The 15,348-nt window shown below is 39.5% G+C and overlaps 1 protein-coding gene across 1 annotated transcript; it reads right to left on the bottom strand.

Moving 5' to 3' along the window:
• Positions 1-12,650: 12,650 nt before the first annotated feature.
• On the bottom strand, positions 12,651-15,037 carry LDOC1 (LDOC1 regulator of NFKB signaling). Its single transcript, XM_059157808.1, has one exon. It carries the CDS (start codon positions 14,873-14,875, stop codon positions 14,429-14,431), a length of 447 nt encoding a protein of 148 aa, XP_059013791.1. The 5' UTR covers positions 14,876-15,037; the 3' UTR covers positions 12,651-14,428.
• Between the last annotated feature and the right edge of the window lie 311 nt (positions 15,038-15,348).

Below are 15,348 nucleotides of genomic sequence, written 5' to 3'. Positions count from 1 at the left end.
TACTACTCTTGCAATGACTATTTTGTTCATATAGATTTAAATTGAACCTGGTATGACAATCTCACTGCTACTTAAATCATTCCAGAGCATAGTAAAAAGGAAAACTTCCATTTTGTTGATGAATGAAGCATAATGTTGATACATCAACCTGATAAAAACACAAACACAACAACTACAGACCAATCTCATGAATACGGATAGAAAACTTGGAATTTTATGTAAAAGCAGATTCCAATTACACATTTTAAAAAAAAGATATTATGACCAAATGAGATTCATTCCCGAAATGCAAGGAAGGTTTAAAAAAAAAATGAGGATCTTCCTTACCCACCATTTTAATAAATCCAAGGGAAAAAAGTATAAGATTTTCTCCATAGATTCTGAAAACAGGCTATATAAAATGTAACACTGTGAGGTAACATGATTCTCTCTCTCTGTCTCTCTCTCTCACACACACACACACACACAAAACAAACACACACATACACAATACGCAAATATATATGTGTTTATAAATACAAACGTGGGGAAACATTATGGGCACTGTCACTAAGGAGTAGAACAAGGAAAGAATTCCCTTCACCTCAACTACAATTTCATGACAAGAGGAAACAATTGTAGGTATGAGAACTGGAAAAGAAGTTTTATGTATAATATAATAATAGTATATATGGAAAAACAAAAATAAAAACAAAAACTAATTTGAAGTTTTTTGGCATGACATAAAATTAGCATAGAAAAACAATAGCATTCACACACACACACACACAGAGAAATCAGTTAGAAGCTACCTAGGAAATACAATATTCAAAACCTATATAAGAAAATATTAAAACTGGGGTGCCTGGGTGGCTCAGTCAGTTAAGCATCTGCCTTTGGCTTAGTTCATAATCCCAGGGTCCTAACATTGAGTCCCACATCAGGCTCTCTTCTTAGCAGGGAGCCTTCTTCTCCCTCTGCCTGATGCTCCCCCGCTTGTGCTCTTTATTCCTCTGTCAAATAAATAAAACCCTTAAATAAAGAAAATGTTAAAATATTCCTGAAAGGCCTGAAAATAAATCTGAACAATTGAAAAGGCAGCTCTTGTACTTGGATAGGATAACTCAACTTTGTAGATGTCTTCCCAGTATGCTAATTTAATACTATCTTACCAAATAGAGTAAGTTATTTTTTATAAAGTTAGACATGAGGATTCTGAAATTCACATGGAAAAATTAACATGTAAGAGCCCTGAGAAAAAAGAGCAATAAAAGTAAGACTAGTGCTTCCAGATATTAAAACATGCTCTAAAGTTTCTATAATGAAGATTCTGTGATAATGGCAGAGAAACAGGCCTACAGACTAATTTTAATGAATAGGAAGTCCACAGATAGACAAAATGATCCATATGGAGATTTAGTACATGATGACTATATCACATAACTGATGAATGTTTTAACAAATGGCATGGGGCCCGTACATAGCTATTTGGAAAAAAGTTAAGTTGGATACTTCATACACTAGAATAAACACCAAAAAGAACAGAAATGTAAGTGTTCAAAAATTGAAACCACAGCAATATTAAAAGAAACACTGGGGGGAATTCATTTACAACCTGGATGTGGGACAAGTCTTCTAACTGTAACTCAAAATCTAGAAGAAATAGAAGAAAAGAATTGTGACTTTATTTATGTAAGAATGCAAAACCAGCACTGCAGAAAGTAGATACCATAAAAAAGAAAAAAGACAAATGAAAAACTGGAAGAAAATGCATGCAACTTATATCATAAGCAAAGCGCTATTTCCCAAGTATATAAAGAGCTTTTAAATGATGAGAAAAACAAGATCAGAAAAATGGTCAAAAGACATGAACAGACGATTCATAGAAAAAGAAATGAAAATAGCCCTCATAATAGGAAAAATACTTCATTCACAATAAGAGAAGTGCAAACTAAAACTCAACTGAGATGAATTTTTTTTAAAAACCTTCCAGATAATTCAAAATAGCCCTTATCCTGGTAATGCTGCAAGATAACAGGCAGTCTCATCCATTTCTGATGGGTATGTAAAATGGCAAAACCACTGTGGGAGGGAACTTAGAAATATCTGACAAACTGCATACTTTTTTTAAAAAAAAGAATTTATTTATTTATTTGACAGAGGTCACAAGTAGGCAGAGAAGCAGGTAGAGAGAGAGAGAGAGAGAGAAGAGAGAGGAGGAAGCAGACTCCCTGCCAAGCAGAAAGCCCGATGCGGGACTCGATTCCAGGACCCTGAGATCATGACCTGAGCTGAAGGCAGAGGCTTAACCCAGGTGCCCCTGCACTTACTTTTTGATCCACCAATCCTTCTCCTAGGAACTTACTGTAAAGGTATAGCTCCATAGATATAAAAATAAAATAGGCACATTGTCATTAATGGTGAAACTTATTTTTGTCATAATAAAATATTTTCCATACATAACACCATACATAAAAGAATTAGGAATAACTACAGCAAATACAAAAATTATGCTACTGCATAAAAATGAGGATGGTATCTATGAACTGATTGAGTTACTTCTGAATTTACAATTAAGTGAAAACACTAAGTGCAAAGGAATGCGAGTAAGAACTTCCCAACTCATTCTATGAGGCCAATATTATCCTCATACCAAAACTAGACAAAGACATCACAAAAAAATTACAGGACTTTATTCTGTCTGAATACAGACAAAAACTGTCAATAAGATACTAGCAAACCAAATCAAGAAAAATATAAAAAGGATTATATTAAATGACTAAGTGTGATTTATTCCAGGAAGGTAAGATTGATTCAATGTATAAGTATCAGTCCAGGTAATATCCCATATTAGCAGAATAAAAAATAAAACCACATGATCATCTCAATACATACAGAAATAGCATTTAATGAAATCCACCATCCTTTCATGATAAAAACATTTAGCAAACAAGGAGTAGAAGGGGATTTCCTCATTTTGATAAAGACATCTATGAAAACCCACAAGCTAGCCTTAGACTTAATGCTGAAAGACAGAAAACTATCCCTTTAAGATCAAGAGCAAGACAAGGATATATGTTCATGTCACCTCTCTTCAACATAGTACTAGAGGTTATAGCCAGATAAATTAGGCAAGAAAAAGAAATAAATGGCATTCACACTGAAAAAGAAGTACAACTGTCTCTATTTGCAGATGACGTAATCTTATATAGAGAATCCTACATAATCCGCAAAATAAACTATAAGCGCTAATAAACAAGTTCAACAAAGTTGCAGGATACAAGACCACTAAACAAAAATCAGGTGTATTTCTATGCACTTGAAACAATCTGAAAATGAAATTTTAAAAATTCAATTTTGATTAATAGCAAAAAGAATAAGAAAATAAAGAATAAATTTAACAAAATAAGTGGAAGACATGCCAACAAAAACAGCGATACATCACTGAATTAAAGAAGACCTAAATAAGCGGAAAGATAATGTTCATTAATTGAAATACTTATTATTGCTAAGATGGCAATACTCCCCGAATAGATCTAGATTCAATAGAATCCCTATTAAATTCTAGTTGCCTTTTTTTGAAATTGACAATCTGAAACTGACAATCTGAGCCTAAGATTCATATTAAAATGCAAGAGATCCCGAAGAAGAAAAATTTGGAGGACTCATGCTCCACAATTTAAAAACTTACCACAAAACTACTGTAATGAAGACAGCTTGATACTGGCATAGGATAGACATATGGCTCAATGAAATAGAATGGAGATTCCAGAAATAAACCTATACATTTATGGTCAATTGATTTTCAGTAAGGGTGACAAGAAAATTCAATGGGGAAATAGTAGTCTTTTCAACAAATAGTGCTGGGACAACTGGGTATCCACATGTAAAAGAATGGACTTATGCCACTACTTCATACCATCTATAAAATTTAACTCAAAATGGGTCAAAGACCAAAATAAAAGAGATAAAACTTAAAACTTTGAGAATTTTGAAAACATAGATGTAAAACATAACTATGAAAACATAGGTGTTAATTTTCATGACCCTGGGTTGGAAATAAATGGTTTCTTAAATATGACACCAAAGCAAAAAGAACCAAAGAGAAAACAGATGGTTGGACTTCATCAAAATTAAATACTTCTGTGTACCACATATCACAATCACAATGTTATACCACATTATGCCAAGAAGGATGGCTACAGTCAAAAACATGAACAACAGTAGATATTGCTGAGAATGTGGAGAAATTGTAAAACCCATATAGTTCTGGTGGGATTATAAAATGGTAAAGCCACTTTGGAAAACAATCTGTCCGTTCCTTAAAATGCTAAACACAGAATTCCATGTGACCTAGCAATCCCAGTCCTAGATATAAACCCAAGAGAATTGAAAACAGGTGTTCAAACAAAAACTTGTACATGAAAATTATAACCAACAGTATTTATAATAGCTGAACTGCACGATAACCCAAACGTCCATTAATTGACAAATGGATGAACAAAATTTGGTACATTCATGAAGCGGAATATTATTCAGCCATAAAAAGGAATGAAGTACCGATATATGCTACAACCAGTTTGAACCCTGCAGATACACTAAGTGTAAGAAGTCAATCACAAAAGGGCACGTATTGTATCATTTCATTTGTATGAAGTGTCCACAATAGGCAATCAATCCATTGAGACAGAAATTAGTGGTTTCCAGGGATAGGGGGAGGGGAGGGAGATGGGGCAAATGGGGAACAACTGCTAATGGGTACAGAATATCTTTCTGAGATGATTAAAATGTTCTGGAATTAGATGGCGGTGATGGTTGCACAACTTTGTGAATATTCTAAAAAGACTGAATCAACCACATAAGAGGGTGAATTTTATGGTATATTAATTATAACTCAATAAAAAGTTAATTTTTAAAAAGTAATCTAGACATAAATGTTACATTAAGGAATTCCAAAATTTCCTGAATGTGGGGATCACTGAAGGAATTTGAATACAAATGTGGTAAATTAGATTTAGGTATCAAAAGACACTAAGGGCGCCTGGGTGGCTCAGTGGGTTAAAGCCTGTGTCCTCAGCTCAGGTCATGATCCCAGGGTCCTAGGATGGAGCCCTGCATCTGGCCCTCTGCTCAGCAGGGAGCCTGCTTCTCCCCTTCTCTCTCTGCCTGCCTCTCTGCCTACTTGTGATCTCTGTCTGTCAAATAAATAAATAAAATCTTAAAAAAAAAAAAAAAACCACTAACAGCAATGAGAAGAACAGGTTAGAAAGAAGAAAGCCAGTAAGAAGAAGGATCATCTGGGAGTCCATTCAAATAAACCTGGCAGGCAATGAGCATCTGAACTATGGCAACAGTAGCTGAAAAGAGACAACTTGAAGAGGTCTGAGGGGAATGTACCGGTATCCAAACGTACTGACCTGAGTAGCACTAAAGTAAATGTCTGAGTATAGCTTGTTTCCACTGATAAAGCAGTTTTATTATCAACTGTTCAGTAGAATTAAAGTAACATAACAGAAATTATAAAATCAATTATCTGTATTTTCTAATAAGTTGTGAATCGGTTTATGGTTTCTACAATATGAATTGTTGTTTCCACAAGAGCACTATTTTATAATAGTGCCAACAATTGTTTTTCATTTTCACCATAACTCTTCCAGAATAAGTGCTAATTCTATTTGTTTTCAACTACTAGTACTCATTATAATAAAGATGAGCAACAAAGAATAAAATAGCAAAATGATTCCTTTCATGCTACTCCTTTCTCTAAGGTGAACACTTTAAAATTTGGCATTTATCATTCTGTTCTTTTCACCTTTTGTACGTGTATGTATACACACACATAGACAGACATTCATACACATATAGGTTTTAAAATATTTATATATTTTACAATATATAATATACATTCATACACATTTAGGTTTTTAAATGTTTGTATATTTTACAATATACAATAACTGCGACTGGGTGGTACAGTCAGTTAAGCATCCAACTTTTGGTTTCGGCTCAGGTAGTGATCTCAGGGTCGTGAGATTGAACACCACGTTGTGCTCAGCGTGGAGTCGGCTTGGGTTTCTCTCTCTCCTTCTCCCTCTACCCCTCCCCACCAAAATAAATAAATCAATAGTAAAATATTTGTAAATGGCATCATCCTCTACATATATCTCTGAATTACTTTTATCCTTAACAATTCCTATCAGAAATTCCCCTCATAAATATAAAGAAAATATTAGTTTTACCCCAGCATTGTAGCTCATAGAGGGATGTAATTTATCCTAATTTATCTATCTCCTTTGATAAACATTTTGGCATTGTTGTTGCTGCTGTTAAAAAATAAAAGAGTAATCCCAGCATCTTTTTCCAAAGTTCATACTTGTTCCTACAAGTGCCAGTGTTTGTACAGAATGGGGATGTCATCACAGAAGTTCAGAGTTGGAGGGGACAGGGCCTGTTGCTCATTCTGAGGGCTATTTTGTTAAATGAGAGAAGGACCTGCAAAGTTACCCCTTAATGAAAATACTTCAGGTTACAAAGAAGCAAAGATCAATGAGAGATCAGCAACCTGAACAAGGCATTACTTCCAAAGGCAACATGAAATTATAAAAAGAGCACTGGATCTGGGGTGGGAATTTCTGGCCCCAATTCTGACACTTTCTACCATGAACAAGTCCCTGAGCATCTCTATCCCAAACTGTAAAATGTAAATAAAAAATCCTCTGCTGAGTTGGTGTGAGTCTTGTAGCGAAGAAGAAAATGAATACCAAAGCGACTGTTAAAGTGTCAAGTGCTGTTCACATGTTAATTAATCTTTACTATCTACTCCTATGAATTGCCTTCCGATATTACTGTTTATTTTAATGTTAGATAGCTTTTCTCCTGATATTCCACACGCCCCAATATCATTATCTCTCTACCAGAACATGCAAGTCTGCCATACCGGTCAATCTCACATTTCTATTTTACTAATCTCTATTGAAGAAAAGAATGAAGTTAGCATTTACTGATTACCAGATAAGATGCTATGCAGCTTTGTGTTTCTTGTTTTGTTTTGTTTTGCTTTGCTTTGTTCTGAGAGAGAGAGAGAGAGAGCACAGGTGGGGAGGAGAGGGAGAAGCAGGCTTCTCACTGAGCAGGGAGCCAGATGCAATCCCAGGACCCTGAGACCACTACCTGAGCCCACTACCTGAGCCAAAGGTAGATGCTTAACAACTGAGCCACCCAGGTGCCCCCTAAGCAGTTTTTTCTTATATTAGTCCTGAGCTGTAATTATTCCCATGTTACAGGTACAGAAGTTGAGAGTCAAGTAAACTGTCTGGGGTTGGCTAAGTCAATCTGTGGCAAAGCCACAATAGGGATCAAAGATCTTTCTGATCACCAGCACATTCCCACTGAACCCGAACTTTAAGAACAAGCTATTCTCAGCTCACAACAAACTGATCTTTCCATATACATTTGTCTACCTCTTCAAAGGTCCGTTTTCTAATACTAATTTCAACCTTCCCAACTTTTCTTCCAAAGAATAACAGATTTCTTTTTCCTGCATACATATTGATCAGATGCCTACACAAGCAGCTCTTCTACTGTACAGATGCCGAAAACCCTTGTATTTGTCTTCCTGATACACATGGGAAGAAACAGTTGTTCCAAAACTTGATAGTAAAATTGATTTTTGAAATACACACATGCACGCGCGCACGCGCGCACATACACACACACAGCTGTAGTGAGGAAGTATTCTAAGTCATTAATATAGTAATTACCTTCCAGGTTATTCCTGATGCTATTGAAGTGACCCGTGACATGTTAAAACAAAGGGGTAGGGGATCAGATTTGTCTCATCTCTGGAAAGTGGGAAGTAGGCAAGGTACAAGCCACCAATGTTGACTTATCTGTGCCAGAGGAAATTTTGGGACTGGACTGAAAAAGACAAAGAAGGCTGACTATCCCTGCTGAGGAAGAGTAGCCTTACTAGGAAGTAGACAAGATCCTGAAAGGATTCTTGGAATACTGCCACAGGGGAGAAAATGGCAAATAATGCTCCACAGAAAAATACTGCCAGGAAACAGAAGTGACTTAATGTATCACTGACATCGTACCACAATATATCACCATCAACTTTAAAAATAAAAAGGAATCATAGCTACACAACAAGAGAATAAATCAGAGATATAAGCTTCAGAAATATGCAGAAGTCAACAGAAGCTAAAACAGGAGCTGGCAGCACTGGGCAAAGAAGTGGAAGAAAAACCAAACTATCGCAGAAATGAAGCCAGGTTGGAAGCAACACAAGTAACGACTGGTACTCCTGATACCACTGTAAAACACATAGAAAATGGGATTGATAAAAGTAAGCAGAATAAAAGAAAAATGAAGAAAACACTTTAAAAGCCCGAGAACAGGGGCACCTGGTTGGCTCAATGGGTTAAGTGTCTGCCTTCAGTTTAGGTCATGATCTCAAGGTCGTTGAGATTGAGCCCCAAATCGGGGTCTTTGCTCGGTGGGAAGTCTGCCCCTCACTCTTCCTCTCTTTCCCTCTGCACTTCTCCCCCCCACTTGTTCTCTCTCTCAAATAAAAAAATAAAATATTTTAAAAAATGAAAAGCCTGAGAACATTTAAAATATCGAGGGTAGATAAAAGGGAGAGTCAACATAAATATCAGTATATATTATATGCATTTGAAGAAATAATTCAGACAGCTTTGCATAAATGAATCAGTCCTTGAACTACCTATTAAATGGTCATACCAGGTTCCACAAAATACGACAAACAATAAATAACACTCAGATATACTCTATTCAAATGTAAAGAAAAAATATCTGGGAACTCAAGAAAAATATCAAATCGATTATGAGTGAAAAATATTAAGATGACCTCAGACTTCTACAAAATAACAGTCAATGCTAAAAGTTAGTAGAGCAATGAAAGAAGAGAAAGTGTGTCCCACCAACTCTACCCATAACAAAACCATTCACCTTCAAAAACTCAGAGCACATAGTTCCAGGAGGTTCTTCTTTTTTTTTTTTTTAAAGAAACAACTAAAAAAGGAAAAGAAAAAAAAAAACCTTGGCTAACCAAAAGAGATTGTGAAAATTGAACAAGATAATTATTTCATTTATTAGATATATTAACGTTACAAGAAGAGGGGATGATGGTCACATAAAAATATGTAAGTGTTACAAACAGGAACAACATAGAAATGACGTAACTTACAAAGTTGATAGGGAAATAGAATTAGTGCATATGTTGAGTTCCTCATCTTTCATGGCTGAGAGTCAAAACAGATCATTCGTATCTGAAAAATAGTAGAGGTATATACACTATTTAAAGGTATAAACACTAAGAAAAAAGTAAAGCACATAAACTGGGAAGCACAGGAATGAGAGGCGAGAATGGAAAAAAATGGAAATATATTAAACATTTTTCACAACAGAATGAAATATGAAGAACGTAAAAAGGTAAATGACAAACTGGACATAAATATTTACAACATAAATCACAGATCCCTAACAAATAAAGAGCATCTAAAAAAATTGAGAAACATCAACAACTCAAGAGGAAATTGGGCAAGGATATGAAAAAATAAAGCAAATCCTGAATATAAAAATTCCATAGGACAAATGACCCAGTGTTCTCAACAAATAAATTATAGGGAAAAAAAGAGTAGAAAGGAACTGTTACCAATAAAGGAAGGGTAAGAGATATATAAACCAAGTGCAATGTGTTGACATTTTCTGAAAACTAATTCAAGCAAATAATCAAAAAGACATTTTTATTTATAATTTAAAAGATACTTGAATATGGATTGAGTATTAAATATCAAGGAACCATCGTCAATTTCAGTACATGTGATGATGATGTTATGGATTGTCTCTGCTCTCCCTCTGCCCCTCCCTGCCCCGGTCGACAAAAATAAAATAAAATATTCCATAAAAATTTTAAGAAAGAAAAGGGATAGAGGTAGCAAAAATGTTGGTAGGTTTTGAATCTGGAGATGGGTTTAAGGTGTGCTCATTATACTATTCTACTTGTGTATATGTTAAAATTTTAACATACATTATAATGAATGAATATTTTTTTTCTTCAAATGAACATTTCTAAAAGTCCTGTATGGCAATGCAATTATCCGTGTCTACAGAACAGACAAATAAAATATATCACAATTATTTCGGGTAACATTGAAATATAATTCCCTTTGCTTTCCTTTACTGGTATTATTTGTTTTAAAACTAAAGATAAAATGAGCACATACAAAAAATAAATAAAATGAGGCACATAAACAGTCATGTGACAGTTTATTATCTTGAGCTGACTGGTTGACTGAATTGGCTGTTCAATTAAACTAACTGTATAAAGACTTTGGCTAAAATATAAAAGACCTATTATTGCAATTTTGCTAATGAAATAATTTTTTAGGGAGGGGAGGAATTATGTAAATGTTATGAATAGTATCATAAGAAAAAAATTTGTTACAGATCACACCTCAGACACCAGCCCAAGGGGAGAAAGGGAGACACACAAATGCTGCTCTGTCTCGCTATTCCGAAGTCCCCTTGCAGTACCTCACCAGCGCCGCCCCCCTCCTCATCCAGAGGAGGGTTTCTGCTCCATGAACAAATCTGACTATGATATTCATAATTACTCCAAGCAAGTCTTCCATCCCAGGGTAATTACGTCATTAAAAAAAGTGTCTTCAGACAACAGAACATTTAAAGATTAAAAAACAACAACAACAAAAAAAAAACTTAAGGGAATTTCAGACAGGAGGGGGAAAATATCCAAGGGCCATGATCAGATTCTCACTAAGGGAAGTTAGTGGCTACCAGTACTGTCAAAGGACACCAACCAGTTCATTGTATCTACCTTTAGGCCTAAGTGGTCATAAGACTGTAAGCAATATACTTGAACTATCCTTTAAACACAACTTTAACAAAATTCATATTTTAATGCAAATAATAAATATGCTCCATACAATTTCCTCAACCTAATCACCCATCAAGGAAAACATTCTCAGGACCTTGAATTGATGCCCATTTATTAGCTTTAATTGCTTTAAGAACCTAGAAATTTTCTTAGAATTCCTCTGCTAAAAAGCAAATGTTCCACAGTTTCAAAAAGACATCTCTATTGTGCTTACTTCCAAACTGCTGAGGTTTTCACCATTGTGATAGCAGAAAATAAGCAAACACAGCATACATAATTGTACCTCTAACTTCATATACCATCCTGCAAAACACAGCAACACAGAAGTAAGGGATATCAGTGTTTACCTATTCAAATGGTTAAGGAACGCCAAAATACAATGGTAGATTTAATATGATTAATTGATTGTGACCTTTAATATTATTTTCATTTCTTGATAGCATGCAGTGACCATTTCAAGGCCAGTATGACCAATATGAGAATTCAGGAGTCTGAAGTTCGTATTTGCTATTTCAGCATTTCTACCTTAACAGTTTGCATCCAAGTCCTGCTTTTATCTTTAGACATGCTTATTTACTTCTTCATTCTCTTTTGCTCTGCCTTATGCCACCACCATGAATTTATTTCATCCTGAGTGGTAGAGTCCTTGCCAAACACGGTGCTTTTTTGCAGAATCTGCCCCCGAAGTAGCCAGATTCCCACACTGTCCTCTACAGCTCACAGCATAGCCACATCACCCCTGCCCCACCATACACATCTACACACTCAGAGCAAACTCATGCACACGCACACACGCACACACACACACACACACACACACACCTGTGCATGTGCACCCAGGGTCTGTGAGTTTCAGATCTCAGAAACTCCTTGGCCAAGCTTTTGTGCTATCTTAGCACGGCAGCTTCACTGTACAGAAATCGCTGCCTTCCCCACAGAGCATGTGCTCACTTGGTTTGGTGAGGAATAAATCCCATCTACTCATCTTCAACTTCTCCCCACCCCCAGAAAGTTCACTCCCCGATCGAATCACAGTCCAGATTCTCTTTCTAGACCTTACTTGTAGCTAGATACCAACCTAGTTCTGGCTCAAGGCACCATAAAAGCTACAAACCGGAATCACTGTGAGGGCAACCACCTTTCATTCACCACTCTTATACCTGGACCACCTCTCAGTATACCTGGACCACTGATCATGGAATGACTGATTTTTGGTCTTCCTGGACCCTTTACCTAGCTTTCAGCTCTTGCCTACTACTTTCCCACATCTACCCCATTTGGGCCTCAACCTCCTTTGCTAAACCATATCCACCCATTGTTTCCCTCCAGGAACAACTTTCTTAGGCCAGAGAAATCACTCCTGCCCTACACTTTCCCCTGTTGACCAAGTAAACTTTCTTACCTGACTTTATGTCAGATCCCAATGAGTAAACGATATCTCAGCGTGCTTTCATTTCCACTCTCCCTGGGCCTGCTCTGTTCCCGCTCACCCCTGACATTTTCCTACTAAAGCCAAACTCACAGCAAGACACCTGCTTTCCAACCAAGATAGACTTCCAATCCCAAGTCTGGAGTAACAGCCCGTATTTACTGGAAGTTCACCATGTAGTAGGGACAACTGTAAAGACCTCATGGGCATGATTTCAACGAATCCATGCCTGTGAGGTGACCAGGATGATGACCAGGATCTCATTAAATCCACGCTATGAGGTTTACTATTAAAAATAAAATAATAACCAGCCTCAAAAGGTCTTATGTAATAGGGAAGTTTATTACCTAAATTAGAGATCTTAAGGTAGGGCTGACTCCAGTTATGGTATAATGAGTACATTTGGGCAGATATAGATGGTAACTGTGAACCCCTCAAATCCTCCTAAATGTTCCTGGTTGGCAGAGGTAGCTCCCACTAACCCCACAACCAAACTTCCCTGATTTAACATTTCAAAGAGTTCTTCTCAGCACTCACCCATTCCCTCAATGCCTCTGAGCCCTCCGGGTCTATAAAGAGGTCTCAGCATAGCCCCCAACAGGACAAGGTCTAGTTTAGGAGATAGCCAGGCATCTTGCCAATTTCCATAGGCAGGAATCTGGGATATATGTATGGCTGGGGATTCTAAGAGTGTTCACCTGGCATGACGCAATGTTAAGATCACTATTTACTATGGGTACACCCACCCAGGACCCAGGATTTAATGTCAGCTCAGGCACCTGAAAGGTGCTACATTGTTAAGTCTTAACTCAATAGCAGCCCTCAGATGGTAAGAATTAAAGGACAGAATTTCCTTGACTGTGCTGAGGAAGTAACCCAAAGGTTCAGGAAAATGGTAATATTTTATGTGTCTTATGCTTGTTGTCCCAGTCTAATTATTAATAGTGTCCCCTTTCACTGTCTAGTGTCCCACTTTGGGATGGTGTACAACCTGCTCAACCACCCCTTACCCATGCCACTCTGGACGCCCCAGAGGACACTCAATCCTCTTGCCAGGGCTTTAAGAAATGCCTTGGTGAGGAGAGTATCAGAATCTCTATCAAATCCTGTGATAGCTGTCCTCTGTCGCCTAGAGATGACAATGGCAAATACTGGGATTGAACTAGGTTCCCTGATCTCAGGGGAAAAAATGAGAGTCAGAGAGATTGGTAGAGGCCAATGATAGCACTTAACCATTAAAAGACACTCCTTTCTTCTTCTTCTTTTTTTTTTTTTTTTTTTTTTTTTTTGGTAGTGCTTGATATTTATTGAAAAGAACGTAAATGCTTTTTCCAGGTGGTACTGAGGAGCTGGGCTGAGTGCCTGTTTTTGTTTGTTTTGTTTTTAGTATGTTTGTCCAAATACACACATCTGTTGGGACTGCTGCAGTTTTGAAAGTAAAAGGACAGCTGTGCAAAACTGGTGCAGAGGAGAAAAGAAATGTCAACAATTTGGCTGCCAGGCACACTAGGCCCCTGCAGCAATTTGGTGGGGAAGGAGAGGACTCTGGGAGTAGGTAGGGAACTAACCAGGTTGAAAGATTGGCCCCTTGGGGGTTGGTGAGCTGTCCAAATTAATGTCCGAGGAGGAGATGCAGCCAACTCAGGCATCTTCTAGGTTGGTCCTTATTTTCAAAGGCTGCGGTCTGTCGCTGGGATGTGGTGGATGGTGGTGAAGTGGCGGCGTAGGTCTCTGGGCAGACGGAGGCCTTGCAGTCGGCAGGGCAGAGCTGCGCGTAGTCTGACCAGTTTGTAACAGGGGCCTTCCCTACAGCAGGAGCTCAGAACACAGTCCAAATTAGCAGGGGAGGGTGCTGGGGCTGGCCAGAACGGGTGGCGGCGCGCTTCAGAGCGAGGCCCCAGCAGCAGGTAACTGGAGCACTACTCCTGGAACAAAGGCAAGCACTACAGGGGGATGATAGAACCCGAGGGCAAGGGTAGGGAAGGGGATCCGGGGACAAAAGGGAGCTTGGCGGCTCCGAGCAGGCCGGGCAGGGGAGGGGGGGGAGAGAATGGCTGCGTGCAGGGCCCTCCCCGTCCCGGGCCCGAGGGTCTCCCGGCCTAGTAATCATCTTCTTCTTCGTCGTCGTCGTCGTCATCTTCTTCGTCGTCATCCCAGCCAAAACACTGTTTCATCTCATCCAGGAAGGCCCGGTAATCACCTAGGATGGGGCTATCCATCTCAATGTAGGGCACCACCCACTCCTCGGCTTCCCCGGTCAGCAGGCTGATTAGGAATGCCACCTTCATGGCGTCGTTGCAGAATCGGTTCTCGTTGACCAGCATGTAAGACGCCGTCTGCACGATAAACTCAGGGAGCCGGGAGCTCTCGCCGCTAAACGTTTCGGGGAAGGGCACCGGGCAGCTCGGCGGACGTACCTGGCGCAGCAGCGTGGCCCTCTCGCACACCAGCAGCCGCAGCTGTTCCATGAGCTGGCTGTTCTCGATGCTCAGGGCGCGGTGCCGCATCAGGAGCGCGTGCAGGAGCAGCACCAGCTCGTCCACCATGGCTAACGACTTGGAAGGGCTGGGTTCGGCTCGGTTCGGCAAAGGTGCGCTCGGAGGCCTCGCAGGAAGTGCGTGTCCGCGGAGGCTCACGGTGGCCAAGGGCGGAGGGCGGCGCGCGTAGGGGTCCGGCGGCTGCGCAAGCTCCGCCCGCACAGCCACTTGGGCGGCCGGCGCGCCGGCGCGGCCCGGGTCGGGGGGCGTGGCGAGGAGGGCGTGGCCGGGGGGGGCGACAGGCGCCGCGTGGGGGCGTGGCCGGCGGGGGCGCCCGGGGCGCGGAGACTCGGTCGGGGGCGGGGCGGGGGAAGGGGTGGGCAGGGTCTCGGCATGGCGGGCTGGTGGTGCTCACGGCCGGAGCGTGTAAAGGCAGGGGACCCCGGTGGACCCCCGGATGTGGGCCCGGCTTAGCCAGGAACCAGTGAGTGCTAAAGCCCATGTCTCAGGGCCAGCCTGCTCAAGTTTAAAGGATTAATCAC

Source organism: Mustela lutreola, chromosome X, assembly GCF_030435805.1.
Source record: "Mustela lutreola isolate mMusLut2 chromosome X, mMusLut2.pri, whole genome shotgun sequence".
Taxonomy (NCBI): domain Eukaryota; kingdom Metazoa; phylum Chordata; class Mammalia; order Carnivora; family Mustelidae; genus Mustela; species Mustela lutreola.
Note: the sequence above shows the minus strand (reverse complement) of the source record. Positions and strands in the feature narration are given on the sequence as shown.